The sequence below is a fragment of the Eublepharis macularius genome, chromosome 2 (assembly GCF_028583425.1).
Source record: "Eublepharis macularius isolate TG4126 chromosome 2, MPM_Emac_v1.0, whole genome shotgun sequence".
Taxonomy (NCBI): Eukaryota; Metazoa; Chordata; class Lepidosauria; order Squamata; family Eublepharidae; genus Eublepharis; species Eublepharis macularius.
In genome coordinates this window covers 46,961,737-46,988,391 of record NC_072791.1, presented here as the reverse complement: position 1 = coordinate 46,988,391, position 26,655 = coordinate 46,961,737, and the positions used below count along the sequence as shown (strand labels likewise).

Sequence of the window (26,655 nt, the reverse complement as noted above, 5' to 3'; positions counted from 1 at the left end):
TGCCAACAGATGTGGGGGTGAGGGGAGAGATAACCAATAGCATGACTCAGAATGAGAGCTTTGATGGTTTTGCCATTTCAGTGTGTATGTGAAGAGTTGGATTTACACTCTAGGAACGCTACAACTGTCCACGAGAAGATGCAATTAACAGACGTCAAGCACAATCAGTTTTATGAATTGACACCATATTTATAGTATATATTTATCAATGGATTTTTATCTTACATTAATGATATATTTATTAACTGTCAAATTGAATTATTGACAGAGGATCTCCAGTGTGAGTGTTCTGTATGTGGTGTGCCAATTAGAAAGAGGTTTCTGATTATACTGCATAGACTATTGCTTACGTATTTCTAATGTTCTGTATATAATTCAGTGAGCACTTTGCACTTTAATATTCTGGTACATTTAACATTGGAGTGTTTTATTGTACTCCATGAAACGGTTCAACTCCTGGCTACCATTCTCAAAGCGTTGGTGCATAGCCGCTGAGACCCCTAGTAGTACTTGGGGGGGGGGGTTGAGGTCCTTTGATTTGTTGGGACTTCCCAGTCTCCAGGTTCCTTCTGAGAGAACTTGTGCACAAGTGGTCAGAGACTCTGATACAGGCTTAAATATAAGTGTTATTAATTTAGGGGAGAGTATGCAGGGCAGGAACCACTCTATAAGGCACAAGCAAAAGTCAATAACAGCTTACCTAACTTTAGCTAAAACTATCTGACTAGACATGAAGGCTTGCTAACTTGCATTTCTCTGAAGCTTCCAGGTTGTTCATACTCACAAAGTCAAACTGTGCTAGGCAGCTCTGGTCATTGTAGGGCCTGACCTGCAGCTAAGTCTCTCACATGCCGATAGAAAAATAGATGCAAATGGTCAAACTAAGTGTCCAAGCAAGAGCGTGTGATGATCTGTGCTGTGGGGAGCCATCTTTTCTACAACTGCCAGCCTATCAGGGCACACTTCAATATCAGCATTGCTAGGCCTGAGAAAGCGGGGAGAGATCTGGGTGCCTAAGTTAACGTATTTATTCCATACGATACCTATAGGACTTAGTACAAAAAAGATAGAAAACGAATAGAAAAATAAGTGGATATTTGGCAGTAAAAAAATGTAGGATTCAAAAAAGGTTGGTATACAGTCACAGAACAGAATTGAGCTGGGGAGTTCCAGATTTGAATAGTAGTTATGAAGCCTTTCAATTAAAGTTTTTACTAGAGATAGGGGAAGGAAGAGATCAGAAATGGGTGAGATTTGAAAATGAGATTAACGACATAGGAAGTTTTGGTATTTTCTCAAAAGTTATAAATAAAGATTTAAAATCGACTATAGGGCCCAGGTGCTCAACATTAGAAGTATGGAGGAAATGGCAACCTTTATGGTTAAGGAGACCTTCAAGATAGGCACCGCTAGAGACTATGTATAACAAGATGAGAGAAACTAAATGGTGGGAAATCTTAAGAGGAAAAGGATATTATAGACTGGGAGATACGTATAGAGGAGGAACTCTAAAATCTCTACAGGATATAGTAGAAGAGAGAGGCAAGAAATACTGGCTAAAAATAATAGGACTCTATAATAGGGTTAAAACAATCAATGGAAAGGAGGAAATATGGACAGATGAACCAATGGAAGAAATATATAAACAAATGCAAGAGTCAAAACAAGGTTTAGCAGGAAGAATTTATAGGAGAATGATATCAAATAAAGGTAAGACAATAGCATATTTACAAAAAACTTGGGAGTAAGGAGGGTCAGATATCAGAAGAGACAGCAATTAGCGAATATGTTTTCGGGACTAAGCCCTAGGTGCTGGCACTGTAGACAGTCTAAAGGGTGGTTTTCCCACATGTGGTGGGAATGCCAAGAGGTCAAGGTCTTTTGGACAAAAATATTAAAAATTATAGGAAGGATATGCAAAGTATCCTTAACTATAGACTTTAACCTAATGGTAATGAGTATAACAGGGAACCTGACAGTGAATAAGGGGGACCAAGCCACTTTTAAGGCTATGTTATTAGCAAGTAAAGCAGTTATTGCGCTGGGCTGGAAGGATAAAAGTAAATGGACTGTAGAAATCTGGCACAACTATCTGTTTGAATTCATACAGTCGGATATCGTCGAGGATACGCCAGAAGACTACATGGCAAGAAAAGAATGAAGAAATAAGTAGATGGAAGACCTACCTAGAGTGGATGTCAACGGAAGGAAGAAAAGACATTTGGTGGAAGATTCAGACTTTGTGCCCGTGGCTGGGGATAAAAGACTAGAGACTATAAGGGGAAGGGGAGGGGGGAGGAAGGGGCAAAAAAAGGCAAAGCGAAAACAACGATATATGAACAATGTATGTGCACATGCAACAGATACTAAAAACTCGAATTAAAAAGATACATTTTTTAAAAAGTTTTTTTAAAAAAAGCGGGGAGAGAAAGCGGAGCTGAGACCCTTTCCACCCAAGGACATCTTGGTCTGCAATAACAGGCTGCAGGTGCAATTAATTAAGGCACCTGTTAATTCCATGCCCAGAGTGGCAAGCCAGAACTGGGCCTGTGAGAACTTACGAGCCTGAACCAAGGTGCTCAGGCCATGTGTGTGGCTTTCCTATACAGAGATGATTCATCTTCAGGTATTGCAGGCTTAAACTCATGGAAGCCTTGTTTTGTCTTTATGTTCCAAGAAGCTGTTTAGGTTTCCATTCAGTTTTGTGTATGGTTCTGCCTGGTATTGCGACAGAGTGATTTAACTCTACCTCTGGGAGAGGACAGAGTTGTGATGACTGTCTTTGATGATGAGTAGCCCTCATACACTTTAGTCTGACTCTTGGGAAAGGACAGGCTGGTGTGAGTGGATTCCTATGCACGTGTGCAAGGTTCTAACCTGATAGCTAGTCAGTGAAAGCTCATTTGTACTTGAAAGCATTAAAGGGAATTAAAATCACAATCTTAAGACATAACTAGCTTAAATTTATGTGCCTCAGCCAGGTTTCTCCCTTGAACATTGAGAGACCTGGGATGCTTATCTCTTCTTTAAAACCAACCTGTAAATAAATCAAGCATCTGTGTTGTTTAATTAAACATCCTGCTTCAGAGATTCAGAGTTGTTCCACAGACAAACCTTATGGCAGAGAACCTGACGCCTTTACACTTGCTACCATAAGAACATCTAGCAACTGAAAAGAAAGTTTATATTTCAAAATAAACCTAAATTCCCCAAATTATAGGAAGTTGTGTGGGTTCCCTCAGTTGGAAGAAAAGGCTGTTCACAATCCCCATCAGCAAATACATAATATTTCCAAAGATGCTGATAAGCTGGTAGCTCAGAGTCTGCCCATTTATAAGGCAGCTCAATTAAATCTTCACTGCTGGACCAAAGCAACAAATCAGATATCCAAACTCTGTATTTAATCAGGTTTCCAACTCTACCTTTACATTCTTGTAAAATACACTGTATTGGAAACATGCACAAATGGAACATTTACTAAAAATCTACAAGAGAAATACTTATCACTTATCTGAGAACTAGCATGTTAGAAAGTTTGGCAGAACAGATGTTTCGCATAAACACAGGACATTGCATCAAACTACAGTTATAAATAAATATACATTTAAAAGATATTACAAGGCAGGTATTCTGTTTTATACATGTTCTAAATCTTCTGTATCATCACCTGAAATTTACCTGCCAAAAAAAAAAAACAGAAGAAAATTATAAATTAAGCAAAAACCAATATTCATCTAGGTCAAGAAATGCAGTTACCTGAGGCAACAGCTTATTCTATTATCTTATTCAATACATCCCACCATGGCTGTTGTGGGTTTTCCGGGCTGTATTGCTGTGGTCTTGGCCAAGACCACAGCAATACAGCCCGGAAAACCCACAACCCACAACAGCCATCGTTCTCCGGCCGTGAAAGCCTTCGACAATACATCCCACCATATTGAAACAAACCAGAGCTGGTCCATCTTCTGCAAGAGGAGTGCATCTCTAAGTAGAACTGTGCTTTTCCAAGCCTAATGAAGTCTATAGGCTTAGACGAATATAACTTTGCTTAGGACTGCATTGCTAGTGGTTAGAATGTCAAACTAGGAACTGGAATACCCAAGTTCAAATCCCATTACCTTGTACCTATCACTCTCAGACCGAACTATCTCACGGGGTTGTTGCACGAGGATAAAATGAAGAAACTGAAATAATAAGCTCCTTTGGGTCCCCATCCGCAATAAGATGTAAAAGCTACATTCCTTTTACAAGGTCACAAAAATGGCTTGAAGACTAGAGGCTTCATGATCCCTGGATATTTCAACCGAAAAGATAGATAACGCAATGCATAAAGACTCTCTAACTGATACATGAGAGGGCTACGAGAAGCCTTGCACAACCACTCCAGCAGTCCAAAACCACAGCCATATTAAACTTGGCTCAGCACGGAGAGAACAAACAAAGCAAGCCATGATGACATCTACATTTTGGGTTTTAGAAAGGTCTGTGGATAGTCCTTTAAGCTTGTACAGCTAAACTGGAAATCAGCAAAAACAACACTTCTTTCCACTCTAGAATTCATTTCTTTCAGAGCTGGATTTATGCACAAAATAAGTAAGCTATACAGTTTAGGATCTCTGATTCCGAGGAGCCTTTAAATACAAATAAGTTACCTTGTGCAAGGCGTGGTGGTGGCATAGATTAGGGCCTCAGTATGTCTTAATCCAGCCTTGATTGCTTTTATCATAGTCTTTCTTTCTCATAACAATCTTTTAAGAGCAACGGTTTTACAGCTGCTGACAACTAGTCTTTGGTCTCACTAGTTTTAAAGAATGCACCCAACAACAATTTATTTAAATTAAGGCACAACTTAATTTTTAAAGCTTTTTTCCCCTTCAAATTAAAAGCGCACTTACATGCAGGCATTGCAGAAACTTCCGCTGTCACGATACTCTTTATTCCCAAATTTGATAAAGCACCTCTGATCAATCCACAAGTAAATGCTAAATACTGGAATGTAATAATACATTAAAAGAATGGCTAAAAAGGATCACATTTTTGCTTATTGGAGTCAGGACAGATTGCATCTGCTACGCATACAGAAGCCATCCCTAAAAGCAGACTGACTCACATAACAACCTCATCACACATGCAAGAAGTACAGACAGAGGGTCAATGAGCACACCTCTCCTCCTGTTAATACTAGCATGCATACAAAGAAATGAACCACGTGACCAGTGGACATTGCACAGGACAGGCTAAGTATACATCCCTTCCCCTAACTTGCAATAATCTGTTTCCATATAGTGTACATGTGGATCATTCTGATCAATGCTATTAGTTTGTATTTCTATTCAAAGATCTTTTAAAAACATTTTAGGACCATTTCTACCCTCTCCAGTTTTGAGAAGAACTCCCTGCAAGCGTTCATCAGAGCTATTTACATATTGGAGGGGGTCATGCTTGTGGCAGCCTCTTCCAAATCTCTACAGATCCGTAGACACAAATGCATGCAAGTCAGCGCAGATGCTATGTCCAACATGCAGACAATGGATGTGCAGAAGGGCTAGAGGCTACTACCTTGATTATGATCCCCCTCCCCACTTAAGACATAGAAAAGAACATCTTCACAGAGCTTGAGTTTCAACTGAATGAAGAACTCTAGTTTTGTATCTATTATTATTAACCCACATAGGGTATGATAAAATACGTACCTTAGGTGCATGTTCCAAATACTGTTTACCAGCAGACATTTGAGTCAGGAGACGAAATTTGTTGTCCTGGAGTACATAGATACCCTGCAGAAATGAATAACCATCTCCATTTCAGACAGAAGGCAAGATTAGTCACAGAAGAATGGTATAGAAGCATGAACATCACTCCCATCTTACAGTCGCTCCACTGGCTACCCATCATTTACCATGCTCAGTTCAAGGTATTAGTTATTACATACAAAGTTTTTCACAGCTTTGGTCCAGCATACCTACAGGACCGCCTCCCTCCCTATGTTCCTCCCTATGTTCCCCCCCACTCTCCCGGCTTTCCGTAAACAATGCAAAACCAATCTATTCAAAAAGGTTTTTTACTCAAATGGGAGGGCTGTCTTGTAGGGATGGGGTCTCAGATGCTTCACTAACGAGTTGGGGATCACAGACTTCATCACTATTTTTGCCTTATATATTATCTGCTGCATTAAATATGTACTCCTATGTACAACCAGCGCTCCATGTTGTCTAATGTTAGTCCTAAAATTGATTATGTTTTGCTTCAGTATTTTTTCTACTCTGTCTTCGATCCTTGCTAATGCTATGTCTTTTAAACTTGTATCTGTTTACCTTATGGTATTGTATTGAAATGTACTTGATACTGATTGTATTAACCTCATACTGTGTAATCCACCTTGAGTCTTAATAAGAAAGGCAGACTATAAATGATGTAAATAAATAAATAAAAAATATAGTAACATCCCAATCCAGCTAGGAATCATATGCACATGGAACACATTCCTAGCTGGATGGAGGAATCAAGCATACAGAAATAGATGCCGTGTGTTGGTTTTGCTAGACCAGTTCAACATGTCTTTACATGCATGATCCTGCATTTGTACCTCTCAGCTCACACATCTCTCTCAAGAAAGACCATCTTCAGAATTTAACTTCAATTTTATTTCAACTTTTAAAACTTCTGTGTACTTCGCGCAAAAAGATTTTCCAACCATTGCCATTTTTAAAAATTCTCTTTCAGTACTGGGTACCATGAATTTAACATTTACGTGGGTATGTGAAGAGACTTTAACCATTAATGACTGTCACTCTGTCTCATATTCAGGGGTCATTTCATAGAAAAAGAGCTGCAGGAACTCATTAGCATATGCCACAGCCATTGATCGGGCCGAAATGACCGGGATTTGGCTGCTGCCAGATGGGGAGTGTTCCCCCACCTGGCAGTGGCCCGATGAGGGCCCTTTTGGCCCCAATCCAGGCCGAAACAGGCACAAAACAGCCATTTGGGGCACGTTTTGGCCTGGATCGAGCCCAAAATGGCCCAGATTGGGTCAGTGCTGGGCAGGGGAGGGGTTCACTGCCAGGCACCGACCCAATCCTGGAGGTTTTGGTCCTGATCCTGGCTGAAATGGGCCCCAAATGGCCAAAAATGGCCGAAACAGCCAGGACTAGGTCAGTGCTGGGCAGGAGAGGGTTCCCCCACCTGGCACCGACCTAATCCCAGCCTTTCTGGCCCCGATCCCAGTGGGAATGGGGACAAAATGACAGAAAATTGCAATTTTGGGTCCATTTCGGCCCGGATCAGGGCTGAAATGGCCAGGACTGGGTCCGTGCCAGGAGGGGGAGGCTTCCCCTGCCCGGCACCGACCCAATCCCAGCCATTTTGGCCCCAATCCCAGCAGAAAATGGCCCCAAATGGCTGAAAGTGGCCATTTGGGGCCTTTCAGGCCTGCTGGAGCCAGGCGGGGGGACCCTCCCCTGACTGGCACTGACCCAGTCCGGGCTGTTTTGGCCCTGATCTGGGTCCTTTTGGACCAGTATTGGGGCTGAAACAACCGGGGTCGGGTCAATAACAGGTGGGGGAGGCCGACCCAATCCAGGCCCATTCAGCCCCAAAACAGCAAAAAATGGCCATTTGGGGCCTGTTTCAACCCGGATCAGGACTGAAACGGTTGGAACCGGATTGGTGCCAGGTAGGGGAAGGTTCCCCCACCTGGCACCGACCTGCCATTTTGGCCCAGATTTGGGCTATTTTGGCCCCAATTGAGGCCTAAACGGCCCTAAAGTCACGTGGACGAGACTGACTTGGGGGAACTGCCGGAATGCTGTTCCAGTGTGTTCCCCCTCAAAATGAGCTGTTTACCCTGTATGATTGCCAGGTTGATTGAGAGGTGTGTTTTTCGGTGCTTGTAATTTTCCTTGTATTGTAAGATCCTCAATCTATTGTTCTATTTTACATGTTGGCCTTGCCTTCCAACACTGTAAGTCTAACAAATAGGCTACAAGAACTATCCTTGCAATACAATACTTGTTTTCTTTGAAAGGACACAGATGAATGGAATGCAACTCTACAAATACTGCTCTAAAGAAAGAATCCACCTATGTTATTAGAAAAAGCAGAATTCCTGGACAATATGGGGTCCTATGTTTGAATGATCCCAAGATACTGTTTAAAAAAAACTCCTACCAATACATAGAAAATTAGAATATAAGGAGATCAACCTTTATACATGTTCATGTTCTGTGTTGTGAATTCTTTTGATGGGAGAGCATATCTCCACCTACAGTAGAAAATGGTCTAATCCAGAAACAGCTGCATAACATGATTTTACTGAAAGGTTTAAGTCTATAATTTCAGCTCCTTGTAGGATCAGAGCTAAAATCAATATATTTCTCTTTCAAACTATGTCAAGTATATGTAATTACAACTTTCTATTTTGTAGACAACACAGGTATGCAACATGCCCAATGGCTCTACAAATTCACAATATTAATACCTGATGGTTGGTCCTGAGGTTATCAATCTGTTTTTTGAAAACAGTAGTCCAAAAATCTTTGCAAATAAACTTCATTATATCTAATTCATCCTTGAATCTGGCAGTGTCTTTGGTAAACCTAAAAGAAGCCAATTCAGAGTAGAGGTATTTTGTTAATTATTTTGAAGCAACTTATCAAATACAATAATCCTTTCTGGTAACAAAATATGCCTTTAATCCAATTATGTCCACTGACAGAAGCAATTTCCTTCAGCACATCACAAATATGTCACCACTCTCAGAAATGCTGCTCCTGAGGGACAGGTAACACACCCCGCCCCTGGAACCTCATGAACATGGAATGGAAGGTCTGGTGCAGAAAGGGAGAAACTAGTGAAAACTGAGCCCCTCTCTTCCATTCCATTTGCTGGATCCAATGCTATGTGTAAAAGAAATTTATATGGCTTACTTAAAAAGTACAGGCACAATCCAGAAAGCATTAAACACTGGCATCACAGATTTCAGTGGGAGATAGCTGAACATTTAACTCTCCTATGAAAATCTAAGGGACATGAAAATTAAGCCCATAGTTGCTACAGCTACTTTCATTATGCTTTTTTTACCTCTACCCAGTGCTATTTTTCTGGGGGGACGCATACTCCTAAACATTTTGTGAATCTAACAAGAGAAAGTAAAAATTTTAAAATGTTGGAATTCCCACGTACTCAGAGTATCCCTAAACATTTTTTTAGAAAAAAAGCACTGCCTCTACCCAATGTAATAACAGTTGTTGTGATGCTATTAACTATGCACACTTATTCCTTTCCCAAATCAAAGTTCCATTATACTATTTTAAATTGTTTTCTCTTTTAATTGTTCTTTAAAAGCACTGATGTGTTTCCTGGTGCCCACTTCATTCTTCTCCAAAGCAAAGAGCCAACCCTGGCTTTCATCTATTTCACTAGAGTAGGAGGCCAGGAGCGATCTATTTGGAAACCACTGCCTCCATCATAAAAGGTTGCTTGGCTTGGAACCTCCAAACATTCTGTGGAGCATTCCAGTGTTTTGAATGTGGCTCCAACCCTCCTGGCAGCCATTTTGCAGTGGTGCCTATAATGATTTAAGTGTGTGCATTTCTTTAAATGTTTGGTGTGATACTGATGAAGAGTGGAGGTGCAAGAGAGGGATGCGTGAGTGAGATGACTGGTTGATAACAGAGTGTGGGAGGAGTGAATGCAGTTTTTAGTTACTGAGTGGAGAGAAAAGATTCAGTCTGAGCAAAGCAGGCAAGCTGTGTGTAGCCTGAGGGTGTTACTGTCTATGCATTTCTGAAAGAAATGCTGGGTCTGGACAAAGCAGGCAACCTGTGTGGAAGCCTGAAGGAATTCTCATTCTAGTTCAGTTAGACAACCTGTGTGGAAGTCTGAACTGTGTGTGTCTTTGAGAGAACATTGTCTAAAGCAGGCAAACTGTGTGTGCGCCTGAGAGTGGAAGCCTATGTGTATTTGAGCGAGAAATTGATATCTGAAGCAAACTGTATGTGAGCCTGAGAGAGAAAGTTTATGAAGACCTGTGTGACTGAGCCTATGTGAGGAAACTTTAAGAACTGAGAACCATCTTTGAAACCATCAAGCTTAAGTACTAGAGTGAAACTGATACACTTCTTGTAAAAATAAATGTTTATTTTGGTCTTTTTTTTATCCCAGGATATCTGTCATTCCTATATATCCCATTCCTATTTTCAGGGCCACATAGTCCCACAAAGGAGCCTGATAGTTGGACACATTATTAAAGGGGAAATTTTATTTATTTTGGAATATAATTCCTGGTGGCAACTATCTACCCAGAGGATGTAAGAGAAGGATTAAAGGCAAAATCTAACTACACAACAGAAAGGGAGTCATAACAGTGCCCATTGCCTGGTCTCAAAATTCATTAAATGCCCACAGGTTCAACAAGGTGGGGACCCTATATTAGACAATCAAATAGTTTAAATACAAAGAGTTCAAATATGAACACAACTTCATAGGGATTTCAGTTACCAAATCAAATTATACACTTTAAATTTCAGAAACAAAAGCACCACCACATTGTTCAAAGTCTCCAGAATAATATGTATGAACCACATAAAAATACATTCCCCCAAAAAAGAAAAAGCAATTTGAATGGCGAAACTGGAGGACAGTCACAAATGAGACCTACAGGGCATTTCAAAAACAGAATCAAAAACAGGCTAGAACAGTAATTGTTCGGCTTCTTCAAACTCAGGATCCACATTTATTCCTAAAATGCAATATGGCATCTGTGTACCATATCAGTTTCTTTCCTACGCTAAAAAAAAGAAAAGAAAATGTTCTAGGGTGCTACAGATGCAACCAATCTTTGGTACTCCTGCCCCTGAATCTGTCCCTGCACAAAGTAAACAGCATCTTTTGAAAGTTATCATCATATATTTCCTAGAAAGACATACAGAACCAGATTGAGTATTTAAAGTCAAGCTATGTATGAAAAAGTAGTTTTTACTCACCTTTCTATTAATCCCTGTCCTACTCTAAAGCCCATATTCTCCAGTTTTGTGATGCATCGTCCATTTTCCTGAAAGTACAAACATTTCCCTTCACTTATCTTTTAACTATTTATCACATTTCAATCCCGCCCTTTCTCTAAGATGCTGAGAGCAGCATGCATGCAACCCTGAGATCAGATTGTGAGACTGACTGGCACAATATCACTCAGTAACCTGCAGGACTGAATGGGCCTGTGTAGCCAGGTCTCCTCCCCACTCTTGCAGCACAATCCTAAGCAAAGTTTCTTTCTTTATTTCATTTATCTGAGTGTTACACCATTGTAAGTCCACCGATGTCAATGGAGTTAGAAGAGTGAAACGATGCTGAAGATTCCATTGTTAGTTCATTGCCACAACAGTTCTTGCAATGGAGAGCCTATGTGGTGTAGTGATTAGAGCATCATACTAAGATTTGGGAGACCTAGGTCCGAATCTCTACTCTGTCACAGAAGCTTGCTGGGTGGCCTAGAGCCCATTACTCGGTTTCAGTGTAACCTACCTCACTGGGTTATTGAGAGTATAAAATGAAGGATAGGGAAATGATGTAAGCTACTTTGGGTCCTCACTGGGAAGAAAGGCAGGGTATGAATGAAGTAAGTAAATAAGATGTCTACATCAATTTCCTGTGACACTTGTACAGTGTGCTCTCCTTTGCTATTTTAGAAAACAGAGTGACACTCACACTGTTCAGTTGAGGAATGAGAGTGCATTCAGTTCCATGTTATAAAACTCTGGTAAATATCTTTTAAAAGCAATGGCCAACTCATAACAAGTTCCTTATGAAAGGCCTACTACTTACTCAAACAGCATGATCTCTTGCAGGATTCCCAAAACCCAACACCTCTAAAAGGGCAGTTTTTGTCATTTGGATTACAGCCTGCTACTTACTATAGGCAAGGAACAATCGTGGGGCACTAGGGCAACATACAGGCAGAATTGGTTAAATCAATTCATGGCTTTATAGAAGAGTAACAGATAAATAGGACCCGTTGGATTATAATTTTCAAAAGTGAAGCACTAATTAAGTTAATGGGGGGCTCACTTCCTAATAGTTCACCAACAGAGCAATCCTACACAGCCTTATCCCAGTCTCAACTCACTGAAACTAATGGGCTTTGATCAGAGTAACTCTGCATGGGATTGTAGGACTTGTCTCTCTGCTTCAACTTTGAGGGGGAGAGAAAGAGGCTTCTCCTCCTCCCACCCCATTTGCCAATAAGGGAAACTACACATTGAATATGAGGTCTAACCAGCCTGTTCATGCAGCAAAGCCAGAAAGATGGGGCAACCCTAAAACCACTGTTGCCACGAGGGGAGGGTGGGGGATGTGTGGAAGAGCTTGAGAAATATCCGTTGCCCCCCTCGAGACTTTCGTGGAATCTGAAGGAACAGACGCTTTTGAGCAACAAAGGGCTCCTGCGCCCAGTCCCGAGGGCCATCTGAACAGAGCCGAAATAAACCGGAGTCCTGCAGGTTCCTTGTGGCACAGCCCAGCTGGCCTGGGGCTCGGTGCCACGACCGCTCTGAGCGTCCTTACGGGGCCATAAGACCACAGCTCACATCCAGACTAGGCTGGACTCACTACAATCTCCCTCTCTCAACTGGGAAGCGCCGGACGCCGCCCCTTCACTCACCCCGTCGCCCTGCTCCGCAGCGCGGTACAGACCAGACACCATCTCGTTGTGCAACAACAGGAACAGCGCCTCGTCCGCCATCTCCGACTTGTTCATGCCGACCCCTTCCCGCTTGGAGAGGACCCGCCAGGGCCACTCTCCGGCGCGTACCCCGTCACGGCCGACCGGGCCCTCCTTAGCGCCCGAGACCGACCTGTCTCGTCGCGTCTACCGGCTGCGGCTCCCGGGCGGGGTTTCTGCTAGTCTCCGCCTCAGTTCGCCTGCGCTCTCAACACTGGAAGGCTGGAGAGCCACTGAGAAGGCTCTAGAGAAATGGACGTAGGATCCAAGTCTTATGGGTGGCTTGGAGAGGCACAATTGGGAATTCTCTTTTGGGCGCCTCGATCCTTTGCATGTTCCCCCGACTATCAAGGAAATATATACAGGAGTGCCCCTTTCCAATGCTGCCCCATCCTACCATTACTTTAAATAACTCAAATATCGCGAGATGGTGCGTGTATTGGTGAGAATGGCCACGTTCGGGAAAAGCTTTAAATGCTCGGAAAGATACACACGACGTATTGTTATTATTGCATAGTCACAAACGAAGAAAAAGTTTAAGTACTTGTCGATCCAATGCTCTTGCCATTCAGGCGCGTAGTTATAATAAAGTTCGTTAATTTCAGGTAGGTAGCCGTGTTGGTCTGCACTGCAGTAGAACAGCAGGATTTGAGTCCAGTGACTCCTTAAAGACCAAGATTTCTAGAGTGTAAGCTTTCGAGAGTCAGAGGTCCCTTCTTCAGACACTTACTTCGTAAGATTTCAACTCTATGTGGCCGAATGTGGTGCCTTCCATGATGATAGTTTAGGTGGGTATCTGTGATGGTCTGCAGTAGAACAGGATTTGAGTCCAGGGGCAGAGGCCAATAAAGTTTTCAGGGTATGAGCTTTTAAGAGTCAATGCACCCTGGAGATGCCTGAGCATTTATATCCCAGTCAGGAGATGGGAGGGATGAGTCACAGAAAGGAGTCAGGATGCAAAGGTACATGGTTACCAGGCAGCTTGATTAGAGCAGAAATCAGTAAGTGTAGAGAGATAAGAGTCTATGTCTCTGTAGAGATGTTAATTGGTCAAATTCTAGAATTCACAAATCCCAGAATGTTATAATCTCACAACAGCACTATGGAGTAGGTGAGGCTGAGAGAGATTAAAGAGCATCTAACAGCACTGGTTTATGCTGTAACTCACTGCCCAGAACACCACCAACAGACATTAGCTAACTGCAAATCACATACTAAGTACACTGATACATAACTGGTACGCTCATGCCTGGTGTTCCAAAATTGTTTTTTAAAGTTTATTGTTCTCACAATTTAGAAAATCAATTTCTTCATAATGCTCTTACTTATAGTTTTTGAGAGGCAGGATAGAAATATTATAAACAAATATTGATTTCAGTAGCTGGAAAGTGTTGTAAAATAGCATAAATAGTGCAACCAGTTCTATTAGTTTATGAACTTGCCTCCACTTCCCATGCTTTGGTAAACTCTTATTTGGATTACTATGTGTTTTATGGAAGACTGCCTTGAAAACAGTTCCAAAGGTTCAGCTAGTTCTGAATACAATTGCTCATCTCTTAGGTGGAGTGCTAAAAAGATTCTTAACTCTAGTGGGCTAGATTCTTATTTGCCAATTCAGTTTCTTCCTTCCGAAGCTCTGAATGTCTTCAGAAATCCTGACCATAAGCGAAGTCATCCCAGATAGACCATTTGAACTATTAGCCCTCCAGATTATGCTGCTGCAGCACTACCCTTTGTGACTAATTGATGTCTATTCATGACATTGCTTTTCTATGTATTTTCTTGTACTTCTATTAGGGATTAATATTGGATTCTTTGGGCAATGCTTACATATTGAAACTATATTCCCTTGCATATAATTTACACTGTCTTGTGAAATATTGGTACCTGCTACAGAATTTGTTCATCAGTATATAGAACACATGTGTCTATGCATAAGTGTCTTAATAATGCAGAGTGTTTCACTTGTGATAAGAAATCTCAAAAGAAACAAAGGGGGGGATTTGTGGGATTAGCAAATTTTAGTAGAGATCTTGGATCAATCATGTAATCATGAATTTACACTAGTAAGAGACACAAAATGTATTCTCTATGCATGTCTTAAATAACTAGTCCCCGCAGGGCCTCTCTGCCTACATACCAAAGAAGAGGGGAGAAGTTTAGTCTTCAGGAGATAGATAACTGGACATTCCTGAAACGCAGAGGCAGAGGCAGAGACAAAGGGAGAATTATGAGTTTTCCCCCTCCCTTTGGAGAAGTGTGTGTGTGCAAAAAGTAACAAGTTATGGAATGGAGAGAGATGCTACCATGAAGACAAGGAGGGTAATAAAGCTGTCGGGAGACTGAGAAATGGAGAATGGCCAATCTAAAGGTGTAAAAGAGATCAGATGTTTATTTTGAATGTGACTTTCGTTTCTCCAAAATGATGCCATAAGCCCTTAAAAATAGCATGTGCTCCTTTGTTCTCTGGTACACTCTGAGCTCACTTTGTAGCCTGTACCCTATTTGCAAATATATGTTGTTCTTTACATCAGCCCTTGTCTGTCTCTCTCTTTTGCTAGGCGAATTGGAAGGAGCAAGGGGGAAGGCACTTTTGTGCAACACCTTCAAGAGCATTTCCTCCTCCCATTCATTTTATCAGGTGTGCTCTTGGCCCAGTTTCCCTTGTTTATGGTAATTCTTTATTAGAGGTTACAGAGCCTTCTCTCTTGAAGTGCTCAACCTGTGGAACTCCCTCACCAACGAGCCTGGCCCAGTCATGCAGCTTCTGCCAACTGGAAATGTTTAACTGCAAATATTTCCAACTGATATTACTGAACATGCTAGGGTAGTTTTCTACTGGTGTTTTACCTATTGTTTTTATTATGTTTTAGAAAGTTTACATATAGATGGAAAGCATCTGTGAAATTTTACAAACAATATGATAGTTGGTCTGTTATGACAAAAACAGTCAAACTAGCAGGTTACTCTTACCTTTTAGTTGCTTTCCTTAGATCCAAATAATGTGGCATGTCTGACCAAGCTTTTTATAATAAAAAGAAATCTGTGGCATTTTAAATACAAATAAAACTGCATTCCAACATAAGTTTTCAGACTTCACTTTGTCAGAGGCAAGAGTATGCTGGAATGAAATTGTTTAGGTCTGTTATGAGCCATGAGTATCCTATTTATTTTTGCTGAAACAAACTATCCCTCTGGAATTATTTATAGTCTATTTCACTCGTGTGAAATAAGTAAAGCTGCGCCTATTTACTTAGAAATAAAGCTACTTAACTCTTTGCTTAAAAAAGCTTTTGTACACAGTAGCCTAATTTTTTTCTCATCTAGAAATAAGGTCCAGAGTTAAATGAAATTTATTTCCAATGAGTTAAATACAGCCTCCAGGAGCCTAGAGGACAATAGAGTCTATGGGAAGCTGCGCCCGTCAAAGCAAAATTCAAAAACACACATCACCTTACTCTTAAGAACGAGTTAAAATAACACAATGCTCCCACTCGCTCATGGCACTGAACCTAAACTTCAAAGCACCTTATAAACTGAAAAGGGCGCGAAAACGGGGGAGGGGGGAACCTGGTCGTGTAGAGAAGAAAGAGCAAAACCCCCACCTCCGCTGTCTAGTGGACCACGATTGGCAATTTAGACATCAGTCCGCTCTGGCATGTGGTGATTGGCCAGATGCTTTAAGCCAAACAAGTGACTGGAAGGGTTGTCACTCTTAAACAAACGGGTCGGTGATTGGCTCAAAGAGAAAGCCGATTATTGGATTATTCTGATGCTACTTAAACGCATAAGGCGGCCATACGGTAGGGATTTTCAGCAGTTATTGGGTAATAGAATTGTCGCTCCAAACTCTGAGTGACGATTGGCAAGTTGTTTGGAGGAGACGCGTGACGTATGGGGTGAGCCGGCCCTCTCCCCTCTCCCGCCTATTCCTTCCCCCCCGCGGTTCCTCTGGCCTTGGTTTCTGCTGGGTAGGCCGCGCTGTGGTGGCCAGGATGGCGGTAGCAGTGCGCGCTTTGCAGGAGCAGCTCGAAAAGGCGAAGGAGAGCCTGAAGCACGTCGATGAGAACATCCGCAAGCTCACCGGGAGGGACCCCAACGATGTGCGGTGAGGCTCCGGAGAGGCCGGGCGGGGGGGGGGCGGCAGCAGCTGTGAGGCCGATAGTAAGTGGAGCCAAAGAAGCTCGTTAGCCAACTAAGGGACTCCTTTGCAGCTAATTCTTCCTTAGGTTCACGACCTAATTTGGGCTTTTGTTACAGTTCTCAAGCAAGGTGGGGGGGGGGAGGGGGTTCTCGTGCGTTTTTACTGCACAGGGCAGCTGTAGTGCGAGTTGCGTTTTCGTATCGGAAATGGCCAGCCGAGGCTAGAAACTGGGGGTGGTCAGAAACAGCCTGCGAGTTCTTTTGGGAAAGTGAGGCCAGGGGTGAGAAAAAAGTGATGAAGGGGAAGGAAGTAGCCAGCGTGGTGATAAGGGCTAGAACGTTATCCCAAGAGCTCGGATTTCTAAATCTACAGAGATTTGTTTCGTTATACATGAACTTTATCACAAAGAGGGGTTAATGTGTTTAAATCGGTAAATGTGCTGGAATTATTTTTTAACTGTGCTAATACTCGTATGAATTACTGTTTTGAAAATGTTTTAAGAAATGTTGTCAAGGTACGATAAAAATTTGTATTTGCATATGTGTTTGTTGCATTAAAAATTATTTTTTTTAACAAAAAACTTGTTATCCTAGGGTCTTTCAGACCCAGGTTCAGGTTTTCAATCTGCTGTGGAATTTCGCTAGGCAGTCTTGGTTCAATCACTTGTTTTCAATCCTCAAGTCATCTCATAGTATTGCTATGAAGATAAAAGGAGAAGATAAAAATGTGCTAAACAAATAATGTTCTGTTTAGCTGCTAGAGATAATACTGAATTTGACACCTTTCTGAGTTGTGCACTAATCTGTCTAGAAGAATTGTATATAAGTGCAGTATATTATTATAAGGAGGATGCTTCTTGAGGGTGGCCTAGTGCTGCCCATATTTCTGGGAAGTGCAGCGGCTCCAAATGTGAGAACTCCTGAAATATTCTTTGAATGTGCATCGATGTTTTGTTTTCCTTTATCTAATGTTTGTAGCTTTGTTTTCTAGGCCTGCTCAAGGTAGATTGTTGACCCTCACAGGCCCTGGTGGAGGTAGGGGGCGAGGAAATATATTGCTGAGGTAAGAATCGGCATCCCAATGTATGAAACTGGTTGTGAAGGGAAATGCTGGGCAGTTCTTATGCTGTATCGTTTTACTGCTTCACTTTATGCTGTGTCACTTTACTGCTTTGTCACTACTGCTTTCAGTAAAATTACTTATATAACGTGTGCAAACCATATGATAATTTCTGCAGATTTCTTTTGGGTTGTGTAGCTGTCGTGAATGCTTTCATATGGGGTATATGCTTCAAAATTAAAACTAATGTGGTGCAGAGTATTAAGGTGCTCTTAGTATATTTCATATTATGGGATTGTATTGAAAATTGGCTTAGACATTACAACAAAAATACTAGAATAATATGAAGACACTGGTTATTAACAAGGCAGGTCGATGTTCTTAATTTGCTTTTCAGATAGCTACTCATGGCTGAAAATCCAGTCTATTCATTTGTGCAGCTGCTCCTCATTCAGTGGTTTAGCAGCCATTTAAAGCTCCTGACCTCTTGTCTTGATGTTACTCCCTGATGTTGCTTGTAGCACAAAATCGGCAGTAGAAATAGAGCAGAGCATGGGACCATATCAGCACATGTTTCTCTTAGCTGATAAGAGGCTGCTGACGTTAGTCTGAAAGATAGGTGCATCTCTTCATTGTAAGATTTTACTTTGCTGCCTGAAACATCTCAGTGTCATAGAGGCTACATGTGCCTCTCTTATTTCTGCTTGGGATAGTAGCTTTTCCCATTAGATGTGGCAAATTTAGCACCTGTTCTAAAGCTTCTCGCATGCGAAACAAGGTATTCATCTCTGTAAAAGGTTATGTGGAAACTTGGATGTTCACTGTATTTCACTGATCTCATGCACACTTCTGCTTTGTTTCAGGCGTGGATTCTCGGATAGCGGAGGAGGACCTCCAGCCAAACAGAGGGATTTAGAAGGGGCGACCAATAGGTGGGTGAAAAACAAAGACTTGAGATTGACTTCTCTTTAGGTGCCTTAAACCCACTTGCCTCTGTTCAGGGAGGACTCAAAAAGCTTACAGTGTAAAAAAAAAAAAACTTCCTCCCAACAATAGAAAATCATGATATGCTACATACAGTTTAATCTAAGTGTCCCATTAACAGACTAATCCATTGCTTGGGGAGCAGCTCTGCTGTTGGTTGAAACATTTTCTCCCCATGCACTTCTTAGAGAGATCCTTGAATATATTGTGTAGGAATTGTGGTCCGTCAACATTTTCTATAGAAGCATGAAGATCAGTGGTTTGTGATGGAGTTTTTCCTTTCATCATAATAAAGCAACAAATTCATTAAGCAGCTATTTCCATAATCTTAGGACTACATTATGCTTTGGCAAATGTCTGTGCAGAAATCAATTATATGTGAAGTGTTATGAAAAAAATTTCATGGATATCTCATGAAGAAACAGAGATGCATATTTATTTTCTGAATTCTGGAATCAAGACATCCCCTGGCCCTCCCTTTCTACTGTAGGTCTCTGTGCTGCCTGCAAAGGTGTTCCCTAAAGTTGCAAAATTTACACTAAGCACAGGAAGCTGCAGTCATCAGAGGAAGTAGTGCAAGTTGAAACATCTGGTCATCAACAGTGAACATAGTAGATCCCAGTAAGCAACTTGCTAATAAGGTTGGATCAAAATAGATTTAGAAGCACTAAATCTTGATCCTGCTAACTTCTTCAGATACAAAGTGTAAAATATCCCAATATTTATTGGGATAAATACTGTTAACCTTTAAGCTGCCACTGGGTTTTTCTTTGGTATTGTTGATATTTTTAATCCCATTTAAATTATTGCTACGATGCCAGTGTTTGACCTGTTCTTAATTTAGGCTGGCTGGGGAGCGTCGAACGAGGAGAGAATCACGCCATGAAAGCGACGCAGAGGATGATGATGTTAAAAAAGTAAAGTATACCTGAATGTTCGTATGGGGAAAGGAGGGCAGAAATACATAAAAATTTAAATTTAATGTTTTTGTACTATTTTTGCAGCCAGCGTTGCAGTCTTCTGTTGTTGCTACCTCCAAAGAGCGAACACGTCGAGACCTTATTCAAGATCAAAACATGGATGAAAAAGGGAAACAAAGGTATATGAGATTTGCGTTTCATATGACATGAGGTGTTTTCAAACTACAAGAACTAGTACAGCCTCAGGATGGCAGGAGTGAATGCCATTCTAGTTTTGATACAGAGTTGTAAAGCTACAGCTAGAGGTCTGCTTCTTTTATTCCATAAAATTGAGCATTTCTGTTTTTGATGTTATTGGGACTTAGCGTACTTTCCAATACTGTCCCGTGTTTTATCTTTATCATCTTTTTGCTTTTGAAATTTACACAACCTGATAAACATGTTTTCAAATCTGCTTTTTCTGTCATGTCATCTGTTACCTTGTTTTATAATTTCTGTATTGGTAGCTGGCAGCTGCTCTTTGAAAATCTTGTTATGATACTCCTTAAGTGTCTGGAGTAATCATGCTTTTCTTCCTTCTTCTGTATTCTGTTAGGAATCGGCGTATATTTGGCCTGTTGATGGGTACTCTTCAGAAGTTCAAACAAGAATCTACAGTTGCTACTGAGAGGGTACTAATTTTCAGTCCCTAGAAATTTGAACTAGAGGACAGAGTTTTTAAATGCTTCCTTACAATGAAGTTCATATCCCACTTGTGGAAAGAGTCTTGCTTTTGGTTGCTCAGAAGTTTCAGATGTATGTCTATCTTTTTCAGAATGTCATTTTCATGTGGAAAGGCAAATGGGAAGAATTTCTAAATATGATTGGCCCAAACTAGCTAAGTTAAATACACTTAGAACTTGATAAAATATGAGACATGGGTTTGTTGTGTCACTTACCTGTGAGCTGACTGGGTTACTTTGCACTGGTCACACTCTCAGCCTAACCTACCTCACAGGGTTGTTGCTAGGATAAAATAGATCTGTGTATGCTGCCCTGAGCTGCAAAAAATAACAGGAAAAAATTACGTAGGAGAGGCAGGCAGTGCCTCTAGCAAATTGGTGTCAGGTTTAGCATCATGATTTGGAGGACCGGTATTGCCTCAAGTGTATATAATACTGCATTTCTCAAAAGGAAGACAGCTGAATGAAAGACAACATTCTCCCCACGCCCCCAAGTTATACACATTCTTTACTTGCTAGACACAAATGTGAGATGACTTCCCCCCCCCTCCCTTTTTTGATGGCATACCTGGAAAAAACCCTAGTCTTGCATGTGAATAAATACAGTACTTGATCATTCTCCCTCTGTAAACCCCACCCCTTGCTGAAGTTTTGTTTAACAAGAAGCAAGAAAACCCAAGCCGTATTGCCTACTAGAAACAGTGGTGTAGATCCTACTTCTGTCCTACCACTCCACTGAGCAAAGTTTGAAGTCTTCCTCCAACTTACGTGGCTTTTCCTCAAATGGAGGAGCCACTAATGCTGAAGGAAGGATCTTTGGAGAAAAGTTGGCTCCATCCCATACTAACTTCTAAACAAACGTATATTTGTGGATCTCTGAACATTTTAGTAAGTGTGCTTAGGATTGCAACTTTAGATGTGAGAGAACACAAGATTTTAATATTGATCCAGGATCACGGGTTCATAATCAAATTTTTAAAAATTGTCTTCATTTTGTGATAATCATATCTAAATTTGTTATTGCTAAGTATATATAAAAGCATTGTCTCTTCTGCAGCAAAAAAGGCGACAAGAAATTGAACAAAAACTTGAAGTGCAAGCAGAAGAAGAGAGAAAACAAGTTGAAAATGAGAGACGAGAACTTTTTGAGGAAAGACGTGCTAAACAAACAGAGCTGCGGCTTTTGGAACAAAAAGTTGAACTTGCTCAATTGGTTAGTTTGAATTCAGCATATGAATTCATCAGGCTGCCTTCTGCCAAGTTAAACCTCTGATCCAACTATCTCAGTGGTGTCTACCTAGCTGCAGCTTTCAGGGATCCCTGACAAGGGGGAGGGGCGTGGTTTCTAATTCCTGAACTGTTGGGTTCAAACCTCCTGCATGCAAAGCATGTGCTCAGAGCCACAGTCCTTTGCAAGCTTGCTGTGTATTGAGGCTGCTACTAAAGTAACTAATATGCTTTTTTTGTTTACCAGCAAGAGGTATGGAATGAACATAACGCCAAAATAATTAAATATATAAGAACAAAGACAAAGCCTCATTTATTCTACATTCCTGGCAGAATGTGTCCTGCTACACAGAAGCAGTTTGACGATTCTCAGAAAAAGTTAAACGGTATGTCGTGTTATATGTATATATGTATTGCTCTGCTAGCACTTTAACGTTTCAGTAGTAATAGTTAAATTGGTGTTGGCAAGGTAGTAATGTGATTAATTATGTTTAGGTGTTTTATGCATGCACATAAGACTATCTTTTTGTTTGAAACTTTTACTGCCGAAGGCCTAACTACATGGTACATTTTCTCCAGGGCTGTCTTCAGGTCACATGGAAAAGTATGTTCTGAATTTCTGTACTTCCCTGGCACGCAAGGGCCCAGTTCAGATCAGGACCATGGCGGTGGGGGGTGGAGACCTCTCCATTGTACCATTTTCCCAACCTGTAATAGCCTGGGGAATCAGGGCAGTGTTCATCCCCTTGTAGAAAATAATGTGCAGCTCATTAGTGCACATGCAGACCTCAGTGGGGTAAATAGCCACCCGCACCATTTCAGGTCAGTAAAATGGTGGGAGAGTTTCAGCTCCACATATGCCATGGTCTAAATCCAAGGGCTGTCATGCTTAGGAAGTGTAGAGCTCCCACAGCACCTCTGTTCCAACCCAGGGATATTCCCAAAGAAAACATGTAGTTAGATCCTAAAGCACAGCCTGTAACTGATGCATGTTTAGAACAGAGGGTTCCTATGAAATGTAGACGTAGTTTGTGAAACAGCTCCAATAGTTTAGTTTCAGATTTTGTTGAGCTGTTGCTCTTGACAAGAGTTTTTAAAAATATGTTCCACAATATTACAAATACGAGGTTTCAGTCATTCTGGGTGTCCCTCTCTAATATACTTCCTTGTGGCTATTGGTAAACTGTTTTGTTTGCTGCTCACAGAATTTGCATAGCAGCATTCAGATGTTGGCAGCACCAATTTCTCCACAAATGAGAGCCTGACTCACAACACAGATCTGAGTAAACTCAAGTGACCCTTCATGTTAAACTTAATGTTTTCTCTTAATTTTCAGCACTGTTTGAAAGTAGGCGCATTGAATTTGCAGAGCAAATTAACAAAATGGAGGCCAGGCCCAGACGGCAATCTGTGAAGGAAAAAGAACATCAGGAGGTGCAGAAGGAAGAAAAGAAAGAAGACCAGAACAAGGATCAGGAAGAGGGTAAGGTGGTTCAGCAGGTGGAAGAGATGGAGACAGGTAATCAGAGCAATGATGTAGAAATGGAAGAGGTAGGGGAGGAAAAAGAGGTAGGTGCTAGTCATAGTGATGGGGAGCTAGAACAGGAAGAGGAGGAGGAACATAAAGAGGAAATGGAAGTTAAAGTAGAAGAGGTAGGTGAGGTTAAAGAGAACAGGCAGCAGGATAATCAGCATGAAAACGTTGTGTTGTTGAAAGAGGAAGGTGAAAACAGTCTGCCAGTAGATAGTGAGCAGGATGTGGTGGGTGGTGAGGCAGATAATGCAGAACCACTAGAAAATGAGAATAGCAAGGAGATCGAACCAGAAGTGGAGTGTAACGTTCAGCCAGAGCAGGAAGATCCTGTTACTTCCCTGGAGAGAGAGGAAGTCAGCAAGCCAGAAGCTGATGCTGAACCGGAGGAGACAGAAGAAAAGGAGCCTGAATCCACTCCAGTAGAGGAAGCTGAGGCCCAGCTTCAGCCAGAGTCTGTGCTTTGGCCACAGCTTCCACCATTATTTGAATCCATTCAAGATCAAGATCCTCAGGTAGTCAAAGAAGAAACTGCAGTGCCTGAGAAGCTGCCTGACACTCAGGCAGACCAGGCACAGGCAGGAACCACAGAAGTCAAGCACAAGATTAGAAGCAGGAGCAGAGGCAGAGCAAGGAACAAAACTAGCAAGAGTCAGAGTCGGAGCACTAGCAGTAGCACAAGTAGTACTAGCTCTACAAGTAGTAGTAGTGGCAGCAGCTCTAGTAGTGGCACCAGTAGTAGTCGGAGCAGTTCGAGCAGCAGCAGTAGCACTAGTGGAAGTAGCAGTCGAGAAAGTAGCAGTAGTTCTAGTAGCAGTGAGAGCAGGAGTCGAAGCAGAGGACGTGGTCATAATAGGGATAGAAAGCGGAGGAGGAGTTTGGATCGGAAACGAAGGGATAATTCAGGAGTAGATAGAAGTCACAAGTCTTCAAAAGGTAGCAGCCGAGATGCAAAAGGATCAAAGGATAAAATCTCAAGGTCCGACAGAAAGAGGTCTATATCAGAAAGTAGTCGGTCAGGCAAAAGAACTTCACGGAGTGAAAGAGACCGTAAATCAGACAGGAAAGACAAAAGGCGTTAACAGAAGAAACCAGGCTTCTTAGCCTAATCTTTGCAGCAGAAGATTACTTGATGAGTGAAAGGATTCCATGTGAGGAAGAAAAGGCTGCCTTAATTGCATGCTGTAAAAAATCTTTTGGAGAAATGGAGAACTCTACGAGAAAATTCTTTGCTTTTACATGATTTTGTAAACTGTTACTTATCAAATTATGTGAAGACCCAGATGTATACAAATAAAAATCTTAACAACCCCTTCATCTTTTCAATTACCTTTTACTTAAGAGTCTGTATATTTTAATAAGTAGATCTGTTAAATTGGTGTGATTTACTAATGTACCATAAGTCTTCTTTTTTTGTAGCAATAAATGTGCATTTTACGTTTAGCCTGTTGCCACTTCATAGAAATCCTTTATTGGCATACTCCATGCACAATTCTACCATTCTGCCTAATTGACTCTTCCCCTCTAATTGCTGACAGGGTGAATTCCCAAGCCCTGTAAAGGAGTGCACACCTGTGCATAATCTAGGCTTTTCTTTCATTATACAAATTCTAGCTTTTAGTGATGTTCCTCAATGAGCTTATTGTCCATATGTAGGAGCAAAGTAGGTACATCAGTAGTTACAATTGACCTAGACAGGTAGAATCTTAGAAACTGCTGTGCATATGCCCATACTTACCCCTACTGCTAAATTAATACTTTTTTAAAACTTCCATTTCCGTTGTGCTTTGCTATGTATTGAAAGATTACAGATCACTTCTAAACTAGGTTATCATTGACTAAGTTTAACCTTCAAATGCCAATAAAATTTGCATTGCGCTGTTATATTCATCTGGACTACGATATATGTTGTGTGTTAAGAGTAACTGTTGAATGGGGAAATTGGGCTCAGATTTGGAATTTCTGTAACTATTTGAGCATGTTGACAGAGGTGCAGCTGGTGTAAAAGAGTAACTGTTTTTAAATTTTTTTATAAAACGAGTGTGTTCATTGGCCTATTCTGTAAAAGTCCAAATAAAGGTGGCTTTATATACTACTATATTGAACATTTACATTTCTTTAAGCTCTTTACGATTGCCAGACCATTTGGTTTTAGAGGTGACTTTCCTGTTTAGTAGAAATGCAGCATCGTTCACGCTGTGCTTGTGCTTCCCACAGTCACTGCTGACTTTAGCCTACACCTTGTATAAATGGAAGACCCCATGGAACTGGCTGCCTGAAGAGGTCAGGAAAGTGCTTATTCTCCTGTCTTTCCCCAAACTATGCAAAACTGAATTATTCAAGAGGGCTTTTTCAAATAGGAGGACTGTACTTTAAGGAAGTGGTCCCAAAGGGATTCATAAGTAAAGGAATAGGGACTGTAAACTTTGTTTCTATGTAGTGTCTGTTGCTGTAAGTATGATCCTACTGGATAATTTATTGTTTAATATGTCAGAATTACTTGTGCCATGTTTGGCATTTTTTAAGATTCCTGCTCGTTTGAAAGCTTTGCGAATTTGTGTTTATATACCCAATTACATTGTTTATAGAAATGTCTTTGGAATTCACTCTGCTGACTCACACAGTGTAATCTGCCATGAGTCTCAGTGAGAAAAGCAAACTATAAATAAATAAGACTTAATTCTACTAATAAAGTCCTTATCTGAAGGCAGGGGTGCACTGGATAGTATGGGAGAAGGCAGCTTTTAAATGTAAGAACCAGCACTTTGTATTGTGTTGAGAAGCAGACTGAGAAGCAGACTTCATGACCCTGGTCCTGAAGGGTTAAATTTATGGTAGTACTTTTGTAAGTTCATATGAAAAGCCAAAAGGTTTGGTTTTTCTCCTATATAGTTTGGCTGTATTTTTGCTTCATTAAGGAGATGGAGTAGGTGGGTGTCTAGGGAAGCTTCCATATGTGGTTTTCCCTTCCAAATGGAGAGCTGCCCTGCATCTTTTGCTACTGGGCTTCCACAGACTTTTCCTTTGACCTTGATCAAAGGAAAATCTTGGTTCAGTCAGTCATTTATTACAGCAAAAGCCAGTAAAACAAAACAAATCTGTGATAAATAAGATATTACATCAGGGCATAACAATAAGATCAGAGCATTAGTGCTGGAAGAATTAATGAGATAAAAGCAATGAAGATAAAAGAGTTAAGAAAAAAAGGCAAAAGCAATTATACCACATTTTCAGCTAAAAGGAGTCTGTGTTGCCTAATGGCTAAGGAACAATCTGGCCACAGCATAAGTCACTGAGCTCCGAGTGTATTCTGAAAGGAAGTTGCACAATATTTCTGGTCTAAAGTTGAG

The 26,655-nt window shown here is 41.1% G+C and overlaps 2 protein-coding genes across 2 annotated transcripts; one reads left to right on the top strand and one right to left on the bottom strand.

The window, feature by feature from the left end:
• Positions 1 to 3,386: 3,386 nt before the first annotated feature.
• TRAPPC6B (trafficking protein particle complex subunit 6B) lies at positions 3,387 to 13,038 on the bottom strand. Its single transcript, XM_054971851.1, has 6 exons — positions 12,659 to 13,038; positions 10,986 to 11,053; positions 8,480 to 8,597; positions 5,694 to 5,777; positions 4,896 to 4,989; positions 3,387 to 3,678 (listed from the first exon to the last, which is right to left on the bottom strand). Exons 1-6 carry the CDS (start codon positions 12,752 to 12,754, stop codon positions 3,647 to 3,649), a joined length of 492 nt encoding a protein of 163 aa, XP_054827826.1. The 5' UTR covers positions 12,755 to 13,038; the 3' UTR covers positions 3,387 to 3,646.
• Positions 13,039 to 16,627: 3,589 nt separating this feature from the next.
• On the top strand, positions 16,628 to 25,400 carry PNN (pinin, desmosome associated protein). Its single transcript, XM_054971756.1, has 9 exons — positions 16,628 to 16,826; positions 17,853 to 17,924; positions 18,785 to 18,853; positions 19,750 to 19,822; positions 19,910 to 20,004; positions 20,421 to 20,496; positions 21,605 to 21,760; positions 22,022 to 22,160; positions 23,111 to 25,400. The coding sequence occupies exons 1-9, from the start codon at positions 16,714 to 16,716 to the stop codon at positions 24,385 to 24,387; spliced, it is 2,070 nt and encodes a 689-aa protein (XP_054827731.1). The 5' UTR covers positions 16,628 to 16,713; the 3' UTR covers positions 24,388 to 25,400.
• Positions 25,401 to 26,655: the final 1,255 nt, after the last annotated feature.